The sequence below is a fragment of the Drosophila montana genome, unplaced genomic scaffold, assembly GCF_035044405.1.
Source record: "Drosophila montana isolate Dmon_TW-CO22-7 unplaced genomic scaffold, ASM3504440v1 contig_1687_1, whole genome shotgun sequence".
Lineage (NCBI taxonomy): Eukaryota > Metazoa > Arthropoda > Insecta > Diptera > Drosophilidae > Drosophila > Drosophila montana.
The window spans coordinates 955,954-978,551 of record NW_026996616.1 but is presented as its reverse complement, the minus strand read 5'-3'; the positions used below and the strand labels follow the sequence as shown (position 1 = coordinate 978,551).

The 22,598-nt window shown below is 39.7% G+C and overlaps 2 protein-coding genes across 14 annotated transcripts in view; one reads left to right on the top strand and one right to left on the bottom strand.

The window, feature by feature from the left end:
* Nucleotides 1-591: 591 nt before the first annotated feature.
* On the top strand, nt 592-3,296 carry LOC135440859 (probable cytochrome P450 4s3). The gene is made up of 4 exons (XM_064700237.1): nt 592-770; nt 833-1,286; nt 2,232-2,950; nt 3,009-3,296. The coding sequence occupies exons 1-4, from the start codon at nt 620-622 to the stop codon at nt 3,164-3,166; spliced, it is 1,482 nt and encodes a 493-aa protein (XP_064556307.1). The 5' UTR covers nt 592-619; the 3' UTR covers nt 3,167-3,296.
* A 2,163-nt stretch (nt 3,297-5,459) lies between these two features.
* Rab3-GEF (Rab3 GDP-GTP exchange factor) overlaps nt 5,460-22,598 on the bottom strand; it is a 36,402-nt gene continuing 19,263 nt past the window's right edge. For 5 of the 13 annotated variants that reach the window (XM_064700141.1, XM_064700145.1, XM_064700140.1 and 2 more), the window contains 9 exons: nt 22,049-22,534; nt 21,464-21,580; nt 20,910-21,167; nt 19,997-20,236; nt 19,215-19,487; nt 18,972-19,139; nt 9,923-9,995; nt 9,783-9,829; nt 5,460-8,019 (listed from right to left, as the gene is read on the bottom strand). In XM_064700141.1, coding sequence (XP_064556211.1) covers nt 7,141-8,019; nt 9,783-9,829; nt 9,923-9,995; nt 18,972-19,139; nt 19,215-19,487; nt 19,997-20,236; nt 20,910-21,167; nt 21,464-21,580; nt 22,049-22,534 — 2,541 coding nt within the window. In that variant the 3' untranslated portion in view covers nt 5,460-7,140. The other 8 variants (XM_064700144.1, XM_064700150.1, XM_064700147.1 and 5 more) reach the window with 8 other exon arrangements.

Here is a 22,598-nt window from a genome sequence, read left to right as displayed (position 1 = left end):
ATGTATCTTATATGTCTGTATCTTGTATCTGAAGTCTTTTATGCTTGAAAATATCTTATATCTTGTATCTGGTATCTGTATCTTGCATTTTAAATCTTTGAATCTTTGTTGCCCGACCTCATCTTTTATCCGAATCTTATATCTTATTTGCTAAAAAAGATGTTCGACTCTGTAGATGTATCTGTATCTTGTATCTGAAGTCGTTTATTTTATCCTTGAAAATTGTTCTTTTTTCTCTTACCTTACATCTCTTATCCCAGCCCTTCGCTCATTCTGTACAGCTTGTATCTTAGAAGCTAGAAAAGATGTTCTACCCTGTGAATGTATCTGTATCTTTTATCTACAATCTTTTATGCTGCAACATGCATAACTATAGTGCTATGCCATATATATTTTTTGATTGCTGCTCGATTGTTGTGTTAGTTAGGGTATGCAATCTTCTGTAGTTGGCTCGCAGCTGGCGATTGTTTCGTGTTGTCGTTGATTTCTAAAATGAGTTTAGTCGAGTTAGCTGCCGAGAAGCGAACGGTTGTTTGCGCTACGCATTGTTTAAAAACTAGAAAAATAAATACCTGCATACGTCGTGTAGTTGTTATAGTTATTTGTTGTTTTTCTTAAAATGAATACCTTGGCATTGTTCGCATTTGCTTTGTGGGCGCTTTTCTTGCGCTACTTGCCGAACATACTCAGGTTCGTGCAGCTGCAGCGCTTTTCCAGAACTCTGCCCGGGCCCAGCGTGCGCGAGCTGATCGCCAATGTGAAGAAGGGCCGTAAGTTAAAGATGCAGATGCTAGCGAAATAAACCAAAATATAATTCCAAGCGTAAATGCAGAGATACTCGACTGGCTGAAGGAGCTGCGCGCACGGCACGGGCCAGTTTTTCGCATTTGGTTTGGCAAGGATCTGATGGTGTTCTTTACGGCGCCGGAGGACATCAAACAGCTGCTCGGCAACAATACGCTGCTGAGCAAGTCGCGCAACTATCAGCTGCTGGAGCCCTGGCTGGGCCGGGGCCTGCTAACGAACAGCGGCGAGTCGTGGCATCGCCGGCGCAAGCTACTCACGCCGGGCTTCCATTTTCGCATACTCAGCGAGTTCAAGGAGCCGATGGAGGAGAATTGCCGCATCCTGGTCAGTCGGCTGCGCGAGCATGCCAATGGCGAGCCCTTCGATATCTATCCGTACATCACGCTCTTCGCCCTCGATGCCATCTGCGAGACGGCGATGGGCATCAAGAAGCACGCCCAGATGCAGAGCGATTCGGAGTATGTGCGCGCCGTCCAGACGTAAGTCAAAACAACTCACATGCAGCTCAATTACGATTACGAGTGCTCGACTGGGAGATACCCTGACTATGCAAAGTCCATTACTCTCATTAACTTCAGATATCAAAGTCCGATCTTTATGATATTCTCTGGGCTTATTATATATGGCATAAAATAGTGTGTACATACCAAGGCGCGAGGCTCGAGCTGTCTAGTTGACTTTTTTCCGAATTCTACGGAAAATAGGGCGTGGCATCCAAAATGTGAAATACTTGCAAGCTGTTTGTTCGATTTTAAAACCCGCATACCAAATTTGGCCTTTCTAGCTCTCAAAATTCTCGAGTTATGCCTAAAAAATCATGTCGCAAAATCGATATTTATCGGTATTCCTGAAAATGGTGTGAGTTATTGGATGAATTAGGTGTGTTATTTAAAATGTGAAGTATTCGTAAGCCGTGTACACAATATGAGAACTTACATACCAAGTTTGGCTTTTCCAGCTCTCATAATTCTCGAGTTATGCCTAAAAAATCATCGATATTTATCGATATTCCTGTAAATTGTATAAAATATTGGATATATTCGTAATGTTTGTAATCTGCGTAGACAATATAAGAACCTTTTCTAGATCTTATAATTTTCTAGTTGGGCCATGTGCTACAATCGATATTTATCGATATTCTGCAAATGGATAAAGCTATCGATTAACAGAGTTATGCTCGCTTCGCGCTAGGCTTAGAAGAATGTGTATTTAAAATTTCAAGTGCCCAGCTCTTGTAGTTTTCGAGATCGGGCCTTCGACTCGGCATAAGAGAGAAACTTGAAAGAAAACTGTGCCAGCTTAAAATAAGTGAAGCTTAAAGAAATATGTGCTAAAGAAAAAGAACTTTGTTGCTTAAAGCGATATTCTGTTGCAAATACTCTTGTTGGTTTTCGCTGAGCTAATCCGTTTGGGCCCTTCTATAGTATTTGCCGCATACTGCACCGTCAGAGCTTCTCCTTCTGGCAGAGATTCAATTTGCTGTTCAATCTGTCCGCGGCGGGTCGCCAGCGAGATGCGGCGTTGCGCGTCCTGCACGAGGAGACGTATCGCGTGATCAACATGCGCCGCAAGCTGCTGCAGCAGCAGCAGAACGGCAAGGAGAAGCCGGATGAGGAGGAGGAGCAAAACTATATTGGGGGCAAGCGGCGTCTGGCATTTCTGGACATGCTGCTGATCTCACAAATGGAGGGCGGCGGCGGGGATCTGAGCGACGTGGACATACGCGAGGAGGTGGACACGTTCATGTTTGAGGGCCACGACACGACCAGCTCGGCAATTGCGTTCGCCATCAGCCTGCTGTCCAAGCACGCGGATGTGCAGCAGCGCGTCTACGAGGAGGCGCTCGAGCTGGAGGGCAGAGAGAAGGAGTCGATGCCCTATCTGGAGGCGGTCATCAAGGAGACGCTGCGTCTGTATCCGTCGGTGCCGTTCTTTTCCCGCAACGTGCACGAGGATCTACAGGTGGGCCAGGTGACGGTGCCCAAGGGCGCCTCGATTAGCTGCCTGGTCTATATGCTGCATCGCGATCCGGACAGCTTTCCCCAGCCGGAACGCTTCGATCCGGATCGCTTTTATCTAAACGAACAACAGCTGCATCCATTTGCCTTTGCCGCCTTCAGCGCCGGACCGCGCAATTGCATAGGTAAGTCGCCCCCCGTTAAGGCCCGATTCCGAAAATAATGTAACAATCTTAACTGCAGGTCAAAAGTTCGCCATGCTCGAGCTCAAGTGCTCGCTGGCCATGCTGTTGCGGCATTATCAGTTCCTGCCCGTCGCCGAGCATCAGCCGCAGCCGCTCGCCGAGCTGGTGATGAAGAGCGGCAACGGGATTCGAGTCCGCATACGGCCACGCCCCTAATCCCATTTAAACACCCTCTAATCTAGCTAATAGCCAAGTATCGTTTATACACATATATAGCTCTATATGTATTTCTATCTTAATCTATCTGCATGTCCTAAAAAGCAAATCAAATAAAACTTAATCTCAATTCAGCGCGTGAATACCCCGCATGCAGGCACTAAAATATTATATGATCTACATTCAGACTTCCTCGATAAGTTTAAAAGATGTTCAACACTTAAATCGGACATAAAAAAGTGTGTACATATCAAAGAACGTTGCTCCAACTCTCATATTAAGGTTATTTATCCAATTCTAGGGAATTTGTGGCGTGATATCCAAAATATCAAATATTCGTGCTACTTGAAAGTCCACATACCAAATTTGGCTCAAGTCTCAAAATCGATAATTATCGGTATTCCGAAAATGGTAGAAAATTATTGAAAAAATCGACTGGTATCCAATATATGTGAAATATTCGTTATCGGGTTATACAATATGAGAACGTATATACCTAGTTTTGCTTATCTAACTCTCATAATTCTCGAGTTAGGCCGTAGAAACCATGTGCTACAATCGATATTTATCGATATTCTGAAAATGTTAGGAGTTATTGGAAAAATGGAGCGGGGTTTCTTAAAAGTGAAATATTTGTTATCTGTGTATATTATGTGAGAACCTATTTATCTAAATTTGCTTCTTCTAACTCTTAAAATCGATATTTACCCTTAAAGAAGGAGAAATATTCTGAAACTGTGTATGCCGTATATCAAGTTCTTAGTATATAGCTCTCATAATTCTCGCGTTATGCTTAAGAAATCCAATTCTCAAAATCTTTATTTATCATGGACTAGAAAGAGATACCTCTATATAGCTGTAGCTCTTCTAGCATCAGAGATCTGTGGTTTCTGTTGATAAGCACGGCATAGGCCCCTCTTCCTCCCTCTCATTCTCTCTCTTACACTCTCTCCCTCTCTCTCTCTCTCTCTCTCTTTTGTATAGAGATACCTCTTGTAACACCACAGATCTTTGAGTTTTATTGATAAGTACTCCATATACCCCTCCCTCTCTCTCTTTCACTCTCTCTCTCTCTCTCTCTCTCTCTCTCTCTCTCTCTCTCTCTCTCTCTCTCTCTCTCTCTTTCTCTCTTTCACTCTCTCTCTCTCTCTCTCTCTCTCTCTCTCTTTTGTATAGAGATACCTCTTATAACACCACAGATCTTTGAGTTATATTGATAAGCACTCCATATACCCCTCCCTCTCTCTCTCGCTCTCTCGCACTCTCGCTCTTTCCCTCTCTTACCAAAACGCCCAGCATTGCTTCTAATATCAAAGTTCAGATAGTTCAATCAATTGCCAGATAGCCCATTTATTAGCCAGAGTCCACATGCGCCACATGCGCCAATTCGCAGCCGCATAAGCAATATCAAATAAAGTATCTTGAGATTTCTGGCTAAAGAGTCCAAAATTAAGGCACATTTAGCTTGTAAATTAGTGGAGATAAGTTGTTATGGTTTGTTTCTTGCTGGGGGTAAAGCTCAGCCACAAATCGAGCCTATTAAATAATAATTTTTAATTTGGCAAACTCATCGTGACGCACTTGGACGTGGGCGCGATCAGGCGAGACTTTGAAACTGGAACAAAACAAAAATGCTGCTGCCTTATCTGGCATTTATATAGTATATATAGTATATATAGTATATATAGTAAAATCCCGGACCCCTAGCAAAGATAATGATATGAATCTAAACCCAAAATAAGAATACGACCGAAATAAATCAACATCAAAGTTTGTCGAATTGTTTATTTGCACACGTTTTTGATCTTTGGAAAATACAATTTTATATATGTATATATATATATATATATGCATTATTATTTGTAGGATAAGACGACATATGTATATATGTATAAATATTCTTGTATATACATATACTTATGTACGTTTGGTTAGCATTATATTGTGCTCTTGTTAACATCCAAAGCCAACAACAAAAAAATATATTATATATATGTATGTATATAGACAGTAAGTCGTAGGTATGGTTAAGTTATCGATATATATATATGTATATATATATATATATATATGTATATATGTATATAGATATACCTAAGCCGAGCTCTGTTAAATCTCTGTTACGCGCACACCCACATATTGCTGCTCAACTCTGTTAAAGCTCTGTTAACTCTGCTGGCTGTTATGTTATGTTCCCTGACAATTCCTTAATCTATAAACCTATATATATATATATATATCTATATATATATATATATATATATATATTTTATTCCGCGCGAGTCGCATCTGGTTCTTTTCTTTTTAAATATATTTTTTAGGTAATTTTTGAAATTTTTTTAGTTTAACAACTAGTTAAATTCCTTGACATTAGCCTGGGAATAAATTGGTTTCTTTTAGGTATATGGTATTCTATGGTATATGTTATCTAACATTTTTGGTATGTTACATTTCCCTATCTAGATTGCCTTCAATTACCATTTTGTGTGGTTTCCTTTTTTTGTTCTTCTTGTTTAGTTTTGTGCCCATATTCGATATATAATCCATCTATATACATCGCCTGTTACTCTCCTATATATCGTAATCCTCTAGTCATATGTGTGTGTGTGTGTGTGTGTGTGTGTGTGTGTGTGTGTGTGAACTAATGATATGATGCGTCTAGGCTAGCATTGGGTAACATAAAATATATATATACATATATATATATATGTATGCTGTATATATATCGTATCGTATATAGCATGTGTTATGTGAACAATTTCTTTTTTTTTTCCATACAGAGAACAATACTTTTTAGACTAGACTAGTAAATACCCTTGCAGTAGCTAAGTAGGTGTAACAAGTATTTATATATAGATAACAATTGTATGCTCGAGTAATCGTACATATATATAGTATATAGTATATAGTATATAGTATATTATATAACTCGTGTCTAGCGAACCGACAGACCTAATCCTAAACAGATGTCATAGGAACAAGCGAGGGTTGCGATCGAATCGAATCGAATCGGATCGGATCGTTCTTCTTATAAAGCATTAGGAATTTATCTTTGGGAAATGGGAAACGCGTAACCAAAGTAATCTCTATTTCTTAAGAGAAACTTTACCAGATAATTGCAACTAGCAAGCAACCAGAAGGTTCGCAAAGAAATGCATAAGCTCAGAGTTTGGAAGAGCAGAGGAAACCATCTGGGAATGTACCTTAAAAAAGAGATTGGGTGCGAGGTTTATCGAGAACCTGGCAGCATATCTGAAAGAACTGTAAGAGTTATCGGTTCATGGAACTGATAGTTAGTAGAAGAATTATCGAATATATCTAGAATATTCAATAGGTATTTTTCGAGCGTGATTGTAACGTAACGTTAGCTTAAAGCAGTCTCTATGAAAATTGAGTGCCATAATATTGGAAGCGTAAAGAACCCGAATTCTAGATAGATAACTATCTAATAGAGCAGTGATAGTTTCAGTATTGTAAATCTGGGAAAATGCCAAAGGGGAAAACTGAAAACTGTTGGAAGAACATTTAATAGCAATATCTAGTATCCCTAAGAAGGGAACGGATCGCAAGTATCGTAAGAGCTAAGGTCGCGACTAGGAAGCTTCCTTAAGTTGTAAATCATTCGGAATATCTAGTATATCCAGAGAATATATATGCTATGGGAATCGGAATTATAAAGCTAGAAGCCAATAGATGAGGGCCTTACCAAAATGCCGGACGATTGTTAGACTTATAGGAACATGAAATTAGTCTAGAGACTAAAAAGGGGAATCTAATTTGAAGCTGCAAGAATATAATCGGAGCTTCGCTTAAAGCCAGGGTATGCAAATGGTGCGACAGACGTCGCGTCTGTGCGGCTGCGGATGCGGCTCCTCGCCTTTGGGGCCGCCGCCGCCACCGCCGCCGCCGCCGCCGCCTCCGGCCACGCCCCCGCCAGCAGTAGCTGAACTAAAGTTGAAGAAGGAGCTCCTTCGTCAGTGCTTGCGATGTGCCTGAGGCGATGCGCCCGCTACGTGGCCAGTGCCGGAAATGGGGCTGATGCTGGAGTTGGAATTGGAATTGGAATTGGATGTGGAATTGGAATTGGAATTGGAAGTGGAATTGGAGCCAGCGCTGGCTACGTGCCCGACGCTGCCCTCAGGCAATGACTGCAGCGCAGCGGCGACGCTGCCGTAGCTGGCGCGCTGCTGCTGCTGCTGGGATTGAGATTGAGATTGAGATTGGGCTTGAGTTTGGGACTGCTGCATGTGATGTGGGGCCGCTGTCAGCGTGGAGGCGCGCGCCAGACGCTTGGGTATGACAAATGGCGGCGGCGGCTGTGGCGTATATTGGGGCGGCGTTGAGTTCGCCGATGCCTGGCGCACAAAATGTCGACTCGGCGGCGATTGCATCGAACCGGCGCGCGCAATGGCGCCGGTTCGCGGCGGTATCGCCGGCGGCGGCCCGGGCGGTTGTTGTCCGTGCCGCAGCTTCGCCGTTGGCGATGAGCTGCAGCTGCTGCTCTCCTGCGATGTCTGCGATTGGATGCGCGGCGGCAGCTGTGGCAGCTGTGGCAGCTTCGCATTCGGCTGCACCGTCGACATGGTTATCGTGGGCTTCTGGATGGGCACCGTGTGCCTTATGGTTATATTGCCGGGCTTGTTGCCGACGCTTTGCCTTGCTGGCGCAGCTGCAGCTGTTGCTGCTGTTGCTGTTGGCGCGTTGTTAACACTGGTTTTCTGTTGACTCTTCTGCTTCTGCTGCGCATGAATGTCCTGTATTTGGGGCGTTATCACCACCGGATTCTTCTTCTGATCCTGTCCGGCGGCCACATAGCTGAAGACGCACAGCACCGAGTAGCATATCTGATCCGACTGCATGACGGCATGACACCAAGGCAATTACACGTACGTTAGTGTTGGGCAATAGCTGAATAACTGTGTGACTGTGTGGCTGTGTGGCTGTGTGGCTGTGTGTGTTGGGTTAGCTGTTGGTGGTGTGGTGTGGTGGAGGTGGAGGTGGAGGTGGTTGTGATCGTGTATGGTGGATTATTTGGTGGTGAATTCACATCAAATCGAGCAACGAACCAACGAACGCACAAAACTAACCAAAATCATAAATAGCATGCAACTGGAACAATGGAATGGAACAAACACAAAAACAATACAATTTCAAACTAACTGAAAAATCACATTTGTACAAATTGCGCTTATGAAGTGAACGATTATTTCTTTCTTACATGTTGTTGTAGCTTTTGTGAGTATTGTTGTTCTTGTTGTTGTTGTTGGAAGCACAAACACACTCACGCACACACATACATTACAGGAACATTGCAATCGGATGCAACCGACTGCGCAATACTCTGTTCACAGTTGAAAAGATGCTTCTTGAAGCTTTCAACTGGTTTCCATAAGAAACACTTTCTGACATTAAACAGACAGATCATCAGAATATGAAGTATCTCAGGAATATCTAGACTATTTGGATGTGGGATAATGATAGGCAAGGATCGTGGGCATTATATAGCTGCTTAGCGCTCAGAACTTAGTTCGTAATCGTAATTGAAAATCATCCAGAAACCTTCTTAAAACCCAACTTCAGCTCAATCTGTAAAGGAGATCTTGTAGCATTGAAAGAATATAGCTTCCAAGTTGAATGTCTCTTTTCGGACGAACAGTGCACGCAACCCATATGCTCTTCTGTGCTTTGTGAACAGGGTATAAACAAAACAGAAATGAAAATAAAACAATTTGTGTGAAAACTTTATTTACAAAAAAAGAAGTTGTTACTCTTTCTATTTTCTTGTTACTATTTCCATTTTGTTCTAAAGCACATTTTCAGTGGGAACATTGGTAATTGTTGGCGCGTGTTCCAATGCCAACGTTTCAGTGCCGGTGCTCTCCGGTAATGCTGACGCCTGCTCCTTGCCGTTCAGATGACATACGTAGGCGAAACGCACGGACGTCACACGATGAAAGCTGAGCACAATTTCCGAGGCCTTTTTGGGTCACATATTCATTTTATTTATATTTTTGTTTCAGTTTCACGTTTCATTCACGGGTTTTTTCAGCGTGTTTTTTTTTGTATTGATGTTGAATGCAATGATTGATTGATTGATTGATGTGTGATGTGAAGTGATCGTGTTAGTTGGTGGAGGTGGTTGCAGGCATGTTGTTGTTGTTAATTTGTTGTTGTTGTTGTTGTTGTTGTTGTTGATGTTGTTGTTGTTGTTGTTGGTCGTATACATAGAAATGTTGACAAGGTAACGAAACGAAAGTGGCAGCAAAGAACGAAACGAAACGAATAGAAAAAGGTAAGGCAAATCAAACATAGTTATATATATATGTATATATTTATTTTTATATTATATTATTGTGTTAATAAGTATATACAAAAAATAAAATAAAAAAGAAAAACCGAAAGAAAAAAAAGGGAAAGTATATATTTATATATGTATATAATTATATACAAACATATGCAAGTGCCAAAAAAGGTGCTGTTTCAATTCCATTTTGTACACAACAACAAATTTGCAAAGTTATCGAAAAGAAAAGAAAAACCAAAATAATTGTGATGCAGATTTGAATGCATGTGGTGCAGTGCGAGGCTTTTGGGGCTATACGCATAGAGCACTTACCATGCTAGACTGATATTTTCGCTGGATGAGATTGCGCGTCTTCGGATCTGCAGAAGAGAAGTGGGGAACAAGTGGTAATTGGAACATTGGAGCATTGAATGAACGTAAACGATTATGGAACACTGTTATCGGGCACTTACTGTACTCCTCCAATACGAAAATGCCGCCCTTCTGTGTAAAGCATTTGCGTATGTGATCCAAACGCACAAAGAACTGAAATTATTTGTGTACAAGAATATGATAAGTTTAGCTTGACTCGAACCGAACAATTGCATCGGATTTCTTCTCTTCTTTCATTTTTTTTTTTTTGTTATATATACTTTTACTTTCGGTTTGAACCGTCACAAAAGAGTGCGGCATGAAACGCAAAAGTGGAACGAAACGAAACGAAACGAAACGAAACGAAATGCAAATGAAAAGGGAACAAAAATTGGTAGAGAAACAAAGAGTTGTATTTATTTGATTCTCTTGTCACACAGTTAGATTTGTGGATAGTACGTAATAATCATGTATCGGATAATATGCATATATGAAATAAAAGAAAATTAACAAATATTGTTCAAAGTTTCCTGTTCTCTTTGTTTTTTTTTTTCAGTTTCTCAGTTTCATTTCATTTATTGTTTTGTGTACGTGTGTTTTTGTGTGTGTGTGTGTGTGGGTAAACACGTGTGTGGGTGGAACTAACATTCAACGCAACGCAACGAAACGGAAACGAAACGGAAACAGAAACAGTAACAGAAACAGTAACAGTAACTCAAACAAAAGCTAAATGCTACGCAAGCGCATGAACAGGCAGAAGCAGAAGCAGAAGCAGAACCAGCGGCAGCAGAGGCAGGCGACATGCACAAGCAAAGCAAAAGCAAAGCAAAACCAAAAGCAAAGCAAAAGCAAAGCAAAAATCAGCTGCGAGTGCCGTAGCAACCAGTTAGCAGCAGGCAACAGCAGGTTAACGGTTAGTTTCGATCATCGATTATCGATTGCATCCAAAAGGTCAAGAAGTTGTTTTGGTTTTTTTGTCATTCTTCATAAGGGGAAACGATTGGAAGGCAAATGAAACAGCAAAACGTAAAAAAGGAACGCAATTGGTTGGCTTGCACCGGAACAAAATGGAACTCAATGAAAACGAAACGATTGGAATTGAATTTGAAATGAGTATGCAGCTAACTCAGGTAAAACAATTGTATTTTTTTTTTTTATTCTTTTAATTGATAATAATTCATTATATATATATATATGAAAAAAAAAATCGTATTTGCTTTTATTATAATATTATTTTAATTTGTGATTTTCTTTTTCGGTTTCGAGTTTGTTGTTCTAATTACATAGCACTTGTGAGATGGTCGTTCATAAATTGGCTGGGAATCGGCTATATATATGTTGGTATATACATATATAGATTCTAGCGAGTGGTGGGACGGGGTTGAGTAGAAGAACTATTCAATTGGAATACATTTTCAAAAACAACACTATGCATTTAACTCAAAGGCTGTGTGTGTCGAGTGCGTGCGTGTGTGTGTGTGTGTGTGTGTGTGTGTGTGTGTGTGTTGAGGTCCAGAAAATATCATGGATATAAGTTTAGAACCAAAATCAAATGAAGACGAAAGATTTTTATGTGGGTTAGCTGAGAGGTTTCGAGTCTCAGCGGGAACGGGTGGATCGATCGGCGATGGGGTGGAAATAAATACGCCCAGCCCAGATAATAAAAGAAAACATTTCGGTTTCTTTTCGACTGGTCTTAAATTGTTTTTAAATGGTACGATGTGTGTGTAGGCTGCTTGAGCTTTTATTTATATTTTTTGGTTTAGGCATGGGGTTAGAGTAAGAGCATGCTTATGCTAATTTCGAACGGAACGGGCGGTTCCAAATGGGCGGTTCTTTTGATTTTATTTGAATATTTGTAGTCTACGTTTATAGGAGTAGAACATAATTGGAAAAGTTGAGGTTAGGAACGCAGGAATGGAGCATAATAGAAAGAAAGAGACAGTTATAGAGATAGAGCAAGAGAACTAGTTGGAGTAAATGTAGGACAGATAGAGAGAGACAGAGGGAGACAGATAGATCGTAACTTTAAGATGGAAGTAGGAAGAAAAAGGAAAACAGCATGAGCTAGAATAAGACAGAGAGAGTACAACTTAAAGATAAAAGTAAAACCAAAAAGGAATACAACAGGAGTTAGTATAAGACAGAGAGAATGAGAGAGAGAAAGAGACAGATAGATCGTAACTTTAAGCTAGAGAGAAAGAAACATATCAGGAGTAAGCATGAGACACATGGAGAAAGAAAGAGACAGGGAATGAGATGGAGACAGTTAGAGTGCAACTTAAGGATAGATGTACAAAGTGAAAGGCACACAGAAGGAGTAAGAGAGGGAGAGAGAACGAAATAGAGATAGAGAGACAGATAGATCGTAACTTTAAGATAGATGTTGAAAGAGAAAGGAACATCGCAGGAGTATGCATAAGAGATATAGATAGAGTAAAACTTAATGATATAAGAAGAAAGATAAAGTATGCATAAGACAGAGAGTGAGAGAGAGAAAGAGAGAGAGAGAGGGGAACAGACAGATAGAGCGAAAGCTTAAGATAAATGTTGACAGAGAAAATAACACAGTAAGAGAAAATGTAAGACAGAGAAAGGAACACAGTAAGAGTAAGTGTAAGACAGAGACAGATAGAGCGAAACTTTAACAATCAGAGATAGGCAAAGAGTAAGAGTAAGAGTAAGAGAATGAGTAAGAGTAAGAGTAAGAGCACGAGTAAGAGGGCGAGTGCTCGCACTAGCAAGAGCTTAAAATAAATATTAAATTAAGTGCAAACGAGTGTAATTTCAAGTCGTTGAAAACAATTTTTTGCTTTCTTCAATATGCGAATTTTAAAGTTTGACAGTTTTCAGAATTTCGTATTAACTTTAACTACATTTTGCTTTTTAAACCAAAACTACACAAGCAAAATTATAAAATTTAAAACAATTCGATTGAAGTAACTGTTTTTTTTCTTCTAGTATTTAACTATATTTATTTAAAATTTGGTTTAAGTTGTTTTTTTTTGGGGGGGGGGGGGAGTTTCTCTTAAATTGTTTACAGAGCAAGCGAGAGATAAAAATAACCAAAGTCGAGTGTCTGGAGATTTACTGGCGGTTTACCGAGTTTAACCAAACACGAACTAACTAATGAAAGATGCTAGCAGAACGTGAAGCTACATGCCGTCTAATTAGTATCGAAGTGCTTCAAATAACATTTTGCTAGCTCAGCTTTTCAAATGGAAGCGGGTCCAAACCCGGTTTCGGTTTCGGTTTCCAAGCGATACCTACTTAATGCGAGGCCCAACTAATTTGGGCATTCGTATAGCTACGGCTACGGCTACGGCTACAAACTATAGATGTTATATATATATATAGGAAATCGTGAACAAAATCAGTTGAGTAGGACAGATAGAACTCTGTGTGTGTAGGTGTGTAGGTGTGTAGGTGTGTGTGTTGTGATTGTGTTCATTGAAATATTCAAAGAGCAAGTGCTCGTTAAACAGTGCCAAATCAAAAGCAAAACGAAGTCAGAAGTAAGAACAGCTAAACATCGGCATGCCGAAGTTTTAATACCCTTGCAGGCATTTGGATACATTTGAATCGATTCATTTTCATCGTATTTCGTTTTGTTGCACACTTTTGTGTAGCTTCAAATTCAGAGTTTTCCAATTCTTCCGATTCGACCAATATGATATAGTAAACCGATATTGATCGGATATGGATCATAAGTATAGAGCTTGGTAAGGCTCTTAAGTGCAGACTTTGGTCGAGATAATATGAAAGGTAAATTAGTTTCTCGAACAAGAATATAATGTTCCGATTCCGCATGGACCGCGACATATGTATGTATCGCCCGCTACAGAAAGAGGAAGCTATGCAAAATTTAACCTCGATAGCTTTGAGAACTAACTGATAAGTTCGCGTAGGCAGCCAGAGATGCCTACAAAGACTCGACAGATCGAGAATAGCATAATATAATGTTCCGATTCCGCGCGGACCGCGACATATGTACTGCCCGCTACGGATAGAGTTAGCTATGCGAAATTTTTATCTAGATCGATTTTGAGGACTAAACGATTAGTTTGCATAGAACTAGACTGAGAGATATGCCCACATAGACGCGATTGATCGAGAATATGTTGATATAATGTTCCAATTCCGCTTGGACCTCGAAATATGTACTTTCTCTGGATAGCTTTGAGAACTAAGCGATTTGTTCGCTTAGAACTGATGAGACATACATGCCAACAAAGACTCGACTGTTCGAGATATGTATATCCTAGGATAAATATATAATTTCTGAAATCGGAGACGTCTTTTTCTATTGCTGCACACAAAAAAAAACCTATATGCACTTGATTGTGTGTGTGTCTGTGTGTGTGTGTGTGAGGGGCTTAGCAACCAGATTGGAACATGCGCAGGCTTGCGTGTCCTGTATGAAACAGACTGACTGGGAAACATAAAAAAGAAAATGGAAATATGCGCCAGGCGCTTGTGGACTTAAAAGACCAGCGTAAGTATGGTTATCGTTATCGATATCGATAGGAATTTATCGAGCAGTTATTGAAACTGAAAACTGGTTGAGTGAACCCCCAAAAGTGTAGCCTGCATCGAGTATGTGTGCGTGTGCGTGTGCGTGTGTATCGAGAGAGAGAGAGAGAGATAGACAGACAGAGAGAGAGAGAGAGAGAGAGAGAGATAGAGAGAGAGAGAGAGTAGAACTGAAAAACTGTAGAACAACACACACAATAAAATATATAAATATATATATATATATATCTAGTTGATGTATTAGTTCCAAAACGTTCCAAACGCCCGCTATGTATATGCAGTATTCGTATTTGGAATTGAAACGCAAACGAAATGAAAATGAAACGGAATCGGAAACGCAAACGCAAACGCAAACGGAAACGGAATATGAAAAAACTGTGAGAAATCAAAACGAATGGAAATGATAACGATATTTATCGTTGAATTCGATCAGAAAGTAACAAAAAAAAAAAAAAGAGTGTGGGGAAACGTCAACAAGTAGTTTACGGCTCTGTTTCAAACGTAACAAACAAACCAACCATCCAGCCAACAATTTCGATTATAAATTAATTTCGTAAAAAACGTAAAAGCTAACAAATAATATACATAATTTTATATATATATATTATTTCGAATCAAATCAAATCAACTACTAGTTGTAATTTTTTTTTTTTTTTTTTTTGTATAGGGTTCTTTAACTGTTGTATGCCATTTGTTGTTGTTGTTTTTTGTTTCTTAAGGGTTTTTTTTTTTTTTTTTGCATGGGTGAAAAAGAAAATCAAGTGTTTGCTAACGAAAATAGTGAGAAGTAGGTGTTGGAAAACACAAAACGAAAAGAACAGAAATGAAATTGTTATTGGAATTGAAAGAAACGCAAATGTTGGTGGGGAAAGTAAATTAGGGAGCAGGGCTTAAAGAACAATAGTTGCTTATATAAAATTTAAGTTCAAATATAACAAGAAATTTGTTCATTGCAATACCTCGAAATCCTTTATCGTAAACGACATATTCAGTTCGTATATGTTTTTAGTATTATTTTCATATATTTTTTTGTATTTTTTTGTTGGTATTTTTTTTATAGATTTTTGTTCATTTTTGGCATGTAAGAGAGGCAGACCAATCATTGGAATTATTCGTAACGTTTCGATTCGATTCGTAGGGAACGTGTGTGTTTGAATCAAAGTCCACAAAATGGGAGAGCAACGGAGCAGCGTTCCACGTACGACAAAAAACATTAAACAAACAACAAAGAAAATAATAAAAAGAATGTTGACAGAAACGCATTTTAATTTAATTTTAGATGATTTTCATATATATTTATATTTTTTGGTATTTTTTTTGAGGGGGGTTTTTTTTTTTTTTGGTTTTTTTTTTTTTTGTTGGTAACTGTTTGCAAAATTTTGGAAATAGCATATCTAGCGAATTTTGGTATTTATTTTGTTTTTGTAGCACCAAGGAGAAACGATATGAAATGTGGTTGTTGTTGTTGTTGTTGTTGTTGTTGTTGTGTAGAGTTTCTTTTTATTTTATTAATAATTTATTTTGGAAATTGGGACATTTGGTAGGACAGCTAAATCTTAGTTATATTGTTGTTGTTGCTGTTGTTGTTGTTGTGGTTTATTACTCGTACATAAGAAATATAATCAAATTGAGTAGAAGAAAAACGCACAGAAAATACCAGAATAAGATAGGCAAACGAAATTAAGTTAACAAATTGAAGCTGTAAAAAAGCTAACAAACAATAGAGATAAGGAAGAGAGAGACAGAGAGAGAGAGAGACAAGTGAAAGAAGAGAGCGAGAGAGCGAGAGAGCGAGAGAGAGAGAGAGAGAGAAAGAGAGGCAGAGGTAGTTATGAAAATACCAAACATACCAAATAATATACCAAAAATTAAGGAGCAAAGTAAAAGAGAATTGAAAACAAAGAAGCTCTAGAGACAAACGATAAGCTGCAAATATACACAAGGACCATCTCAAAAGCGACCAGTTTTCGGTATATGCACAACAAAAAACTGGTATTTTTTTTTTAATATTCTTTTTTATATATATATATATATATATATAAACGTTTCTTTGCTTTAGATACTTTTTTTGAGGGGTGGGGGGGGGGATGGATAATATACGCCTAGTTCAAAATGTGGTCATATTCCAGGAGGATACAACAAATAAACAATTTAAAAATTAAATTGGGCTAACACTGACAAAAGAGATTTAAGAAAAGAACGCACTTAACGGTAAACGGCTTGCCGACACACTCGCACACACACACACACACACACACACACGCACGCACGCAGACATGCTCTCTCGCTCTCTTCGGCAACGGCATACGAAAGAGCGCAGCGCGTTAATAACGGCAATTAGTTACTGTTAGTTTTCACACAACGCAATATGAAAGAACAGTTTTAAAATAACGGCAATTAGTTACCGTTAGTTTTCATACAGCGTAGAAACGGAAAAGCGATAACCAAAAATAATCGAACTAACATCTCGTAACCTCATTCATACAGCGAGTTCTCACTTTTTGGGCCTGAGCGTATCTTAACTTTAAATATATATGTATATATAGCCCTATCAATATATATATATATACATATATATATTTTAGGTTATTGTTTTGTAGTAGTTGTTGTGTTTTTTTAAATTTTACTTTTCATAATCAAAAAATTGTACACATTACAAAAAAGTAGCGAAAAGAATTTGCAGAAATATTTGATGGCAATGATGAAGAATTATCGGAATTATCGCTCGAGAGCAGCTCAAATGCGATATAATATCAAGAAAAATTTGCAAAAATCAATAGAAAAAGAAAACAAAGTAAAAGAAGAAGAAGAAGAAGTTGAGACCAAAAGAGAAGTAAAAACCAAATGGCGCAGCTCAATGATATGAAAATCGTAAGCGTAATCATAAATTGACGTAAGAAATTGTGTTCAATTGGTTAGGATTATAAAAATAAAGTAGAGAGTATAATGAATATAGCATTCAGTACATTCACTAGCACAATATATGGATTATATGGTATTATGGATTTCTTTTATTTTTTTCATATAATTTTTATTTCGTTTTCTTATTATTGGATTAAAGATTCGGTACCGCTCGTTTTCTCACATTATATAGGTAAATAAGTATATAAAAGAGGGCGAGACAAATAAAATGACAAATGAAATGAAAGCAAAGTAAACCGAAACGAGCGAAAGTTTCGAAATGTAAAAGTTAGGTTAGGTGGAATATGTCGGTCATTTTCTATATATATATATATATTATGATTATTGTTTGGGGTTATGGCTAGGGGTAAGGGGAGTACGTGAATGAACGCAAATAAAACACGAAACAAGAAGATAAACAATCAAAAGAAAAACAAAATTTGCTTAAAACAATATCGAAATATATATGTATATATCAAATGTGAAACGGGAAAGTGGGGCGGGTAAGTTAAGATTTTCAGAGATTTATGCAAAGCTACTTGATACTTGATTCATTTTCTTGAATGGCGTTCGCCTTGGGGCTCTGTTGGGGCGCTACGAAACAGTTGACTGACCCAGCAGAACGTCCAGTTATAATGCCCAAGACTGTACTTCATAATGTTCCGGAAACAAGCAACTGCGTGAAGCTAATATATATGTTGTGAAGTTCTTTGAAAGGGCAGCCTAATTTATGCTTAGGAACTAACCTATTTGTGATAGTTTAAAAATCATAATGCAAAATATTGAGAAGGTCCTTGCATAGAACAAATATTAAGTAAAAAGTTTTTTTCTAAAATGAAATTTTGAATGAACCAAGAGACGAAAGCAAACCAAGGCAAATCGAAAGCAAATATATAAAAGAGATAAACCAAAAGGAAAACGAAAACACAAACAAATTGGCCCAAAATTTGAGTACAAGTATTTTAGTATGTATATCCTTGATTTCGAATTTGTACTGTACTTATTTGTCGTATGTATATATATATATATATCTGATATATAGAAGCTATAGACGCGCATGGGAATCGCTTTTGGGGAAGGGGCAGGCCTGCGGCAAATGGTGGACGCTGCGGCTGTGACACGCCCACAAAAAAAACAAAAAAAAAAAAAACAGAAAAAAAAAAGAAAACATAAAAAAAAACAAAACCAACACCAAATGCCCGGGCATATCGAACTTGTAGATAGATTTCGGATATACATAAGTGATTAAAACATATATGTATGTAAATGTCTGTAGTTATGTGAACAGCTGGGAACTTTCTGGCTCCATAAGGAGGGGGAGAGAGACAGAGAGAGAGAGAGAGTGGAAGATTTTGAAATGAATTTGGATAGTTCTTGTCTGGGCTTTTCATTAGATGTTAATATGTGTCCCTTTTTTTTGATTTTTGTTGATTTTTTAGGGTTCGGCTTGGGAATTGTGGATTGGGTGGATTGGGTGGTCGGGAGATTTAGTGGGCCGGCGGGTGGACGACTTGATGCTTATATGTTTATGGCTTTTTATATATGTATGTAGATGCAGAGAGTTGTACACAAAACGAGTATTTTTTAGAGAGCGGCGAGGTATATGTATATGTATATGTATGTGTGTGTGTGTGTGCGTGTGTGTGCGTGTGTCAATGAGTGTGCATGTGTGTGTGCGCTATCAAGAGAGCAAGACAAGACAACAAGACAACTTACCTTGCTGTTGGAGAACAACAAACCGACACCCTCGAGACAGACCTGCAGCAGTCCGCCCTCGCCCGTGTTCATGTCCTGCACCGGAAACTCACCGCCCAATTCGGGTACATTTGTGGGCGTGCCGCCTCGCTCCATGGCCTCCTTAATGCAATTATACAGCTCCTTGCACTGCCAAAGAGCACACACATAACCCAAATATAATGCGATACATGTATATATATATTGATGACGACCGATTCTCACCTTGCGCGTGTAGTATTTATGCAGCTGGGTTTGGCCGCCATTGCGACGCCAGAGACAGAGAAGCTTGGTCTTTGGCGAATAGGTCATGTTGACCAGACGCTCGTACCACCAGCGCTCCACAATGGTCCCGTCCACGGAGCGCAGCACGAGCCCATCGTCGCGCACCTCCATAAAACGCAACGGTCCATTCACATCGACGCCCTGGTGTACGGTAAAACTTTGGCGATGCAGCAGCCGGGAGCCCAGGGGCTTCAGATCTATGTCATTGCCATTCTAAGTATAAAGCAAATAAATAGTTGATCGTATGCAGTCAATATCTTTAGTGAGATAGCCTGAACCCAATGTTCTCTAGCGTCTTTCAGGTGCCTACGCATAACTCCGTTGTTAATCGTCCGATCTTTATGAAATTTTCAGGGCTTTAGCAGGGCTTACTCAAGTGTGTGCATACCGAAGCTCAAGCATCAGGCTTTAAAAATTTTAGTTTTTCGAGGTAGGTTTCAAAAAAGTGAAATATTTCCAACCTGTCTTTACTATTCAAGAGCCTAAATACCAAGTTTGGCCTACTTATCTCCCAAAATTCTCGATAAATGGACTACGTCTCAAAATCGATATTTATCGGTATTTCGGAAATAAAAGGAGATATCGGCTGAATATGAAATGATATGATGCAAACCTGATCAAGCCGGAGATGCTGCCTACCGCCTCTTACATACATTTGTGCAAAACTACTTTATTTCATATTCAATAGGTTTGGGGTATATAAAAGTGAAAGACCAACTCACCAGATTGTTAATCTGATCGACCACATTGTGCACCTCCTGCGAGTAGACAAGCCCAATATGGCTCTTGCCCAGCAGGCGACGTATTTTGCGTCGAATCTCATCCTTGTTCACATTCAGCATCACCAATATTGCCGTCAGATTGTAGAGCATGGTGCTCAGCAGGCGATCTTCATCGTGCTCCAAGCGCTTACGCTCCGATTCGCTCAGCGACTTGTAGCGCTCCATCATCTCAATGGGACCCTGAATAAATAAATAAAAAGAATGCATATTCAAATTAAATTGTGTTTAAAGTTTTCCACCCATTTTCCGACTGTTTGGTCTAATGTACCAAAATCGAAAGATCTGTAAAAATGAGTTTCATTTTCCACCTTGGGGATGAATTACATTCGGTTTTGTTTCATAAAAAGTCTCCATAATTTATTTTCTCTGAAACTTTTAAAATAAGAAAATACAACTTTCATTCACACAACTCTGAAATCCTCTTTTCCACCTTGAGAGGTGGAATTCGACACAATCGATGAAACACATTTAAGTTCCATCGAGCATATATGTTTCTCTCTTAGTCTTTAAAAATCACTTTAATCGAATAAAATAATAACTTCCATTCATACAACCTTGAAATCCCATTTCCACCTTCCGAGGTGAATTTGATCAAATTCGACCAAAAACGGCTGAAATACATTTTAACAATGAATTTCAAATATTTTGTTGGGTCGAATCGAAAAAGAAAAACCAAAAGAAATTTCTTATCTATCTGGGATAAAAATTGTACGCAATGGTTTCCCCCTTTTTTTTCACTTAAATGGGTGGAAATGTTAATGAAAATACACCACCAACTATAACTAAGATTTCTAGTTGCGACGATCTGGTAATCAAAGGAAACCTAAAAACATTAAGATAAAGCTCGGCTCACCTGATCCATGCCGATCATATCACGCTCTTGACTGACGGCATCCAAGAAGGCGTCCTCCCAGAATTGCATTTGATTCCACAGATTAAGGCGATCCTTGCCCAAAAGGCCCTCAAATAGATAGACACGCGGACTGTCCGGCGATGGCGAGGATGAGGTGTTAATCAAATGCCCGCCCGTATAGCGGAAACCGGCGCTGAGCGTCGATTTGCCGGACCACAAATTTCCGGTGCTCTTTTTCGAATCCTTCGATGTGGTGGTCTGTGAAAGAACAGCGACAATGCGCGCATATTAAAATCGCAGCTTAAGTCAAGGCAGATAAATCATTTATATATATATATGTATATATATATTGGTGATCGGTGCAGATCTCGAGCCAAAAGAAAAACAACCAACTACAAGTTGACAAGCTGATAATGGGCCTCCTTGTGGGTTTTTTTTGGGCGGGGCCTGAGACAAGTTGAACGTATCGATTTATTGGTGGATTAATATTGATCGATAAATCGATTAATCGAACGATCGATCGATCGATCGCGGTCATCGAGCTGTGTACTTACATTTTCGTATTCGGTGTCTGAGACTGTGGAACGGCAGCTGGATGGCATGCGGACGCTCAGACTGCCAGCTGGCAGCAGATCACTGACCACGGATAGCGCGCCCGTGGAGCCAGCAGCCTACGAATTACAATACGATACGATATGTATTGATGCGATAGACGATAGACGATATACGATATACGATATTCGATTATTCTTAGCAGGCCGACATTGATTGACGTTTGAGGCGTGGCCCGATTATGCGACTAGATATATATTGATATGCTGATAAGCGCTTGCTACATAATCATATATATATAATTATATATATATATAGATATATACGGTATATAGACAACGATTACGATTACGATTACGATTACGATAGCGATAGCGATGCACGATATTGGCATACGATGGTTTACGGCATTGATACACTAATTACGGCATAAATGGACATGGACATGGACATGGGCGTGGACATGGACGTGGACATGGGCGTGGGCATGGGCATGGGCGTGGCAGCTATGTTGGAATGATTGAGCTAACAAGCATTTAATGCTGTGAATTGTGAAAGCTAAAAGCTCCAACAATTACCGCACTCACATCTGAATCGAACGAGGTGAGCATATTCTTCAAGGCACTTCTCTTCTGCGACAACATATCCTTGAACATCTCGGTGGTCGACTGTCCATCCTGGCTGTCCGCCGAGGACAGACGACGGGCGGCGGCCGATGTTGTTGCTGCCGCTGCCGTTGTGACCGACAGGGCCGTATGGGTTGAGCTCTTGCGCGACTCCTGCGGCGAGGCCCACTCACTGCCCAGACCCGAATGCGAGCCATTCGGACTGCTCGGTGAGCGCAGATTCTCGCGACTGCCCATGGGACTAGCCGCATGACTCGACAACAAGCTGGATGACATGTCGCTGCCCTCGTTGATCTCCTTGCTCCAGAAGTGCGTGTGCGCGACCTCCATTAGCTGGAACACGGAGGCCATGCCGCCGAGACCAAAATTGCTAAAGGTCGCGTCCAGGCCGCCGGCAATCGCTTGCACACACTTGAGCATGCCCTTCCACACGGGCTTGGTCACACACTATTTTTGAGATAAACGGAAAAAGCAATAAATATTAAGGTTGTCAATAATGTGCGAATTTTCG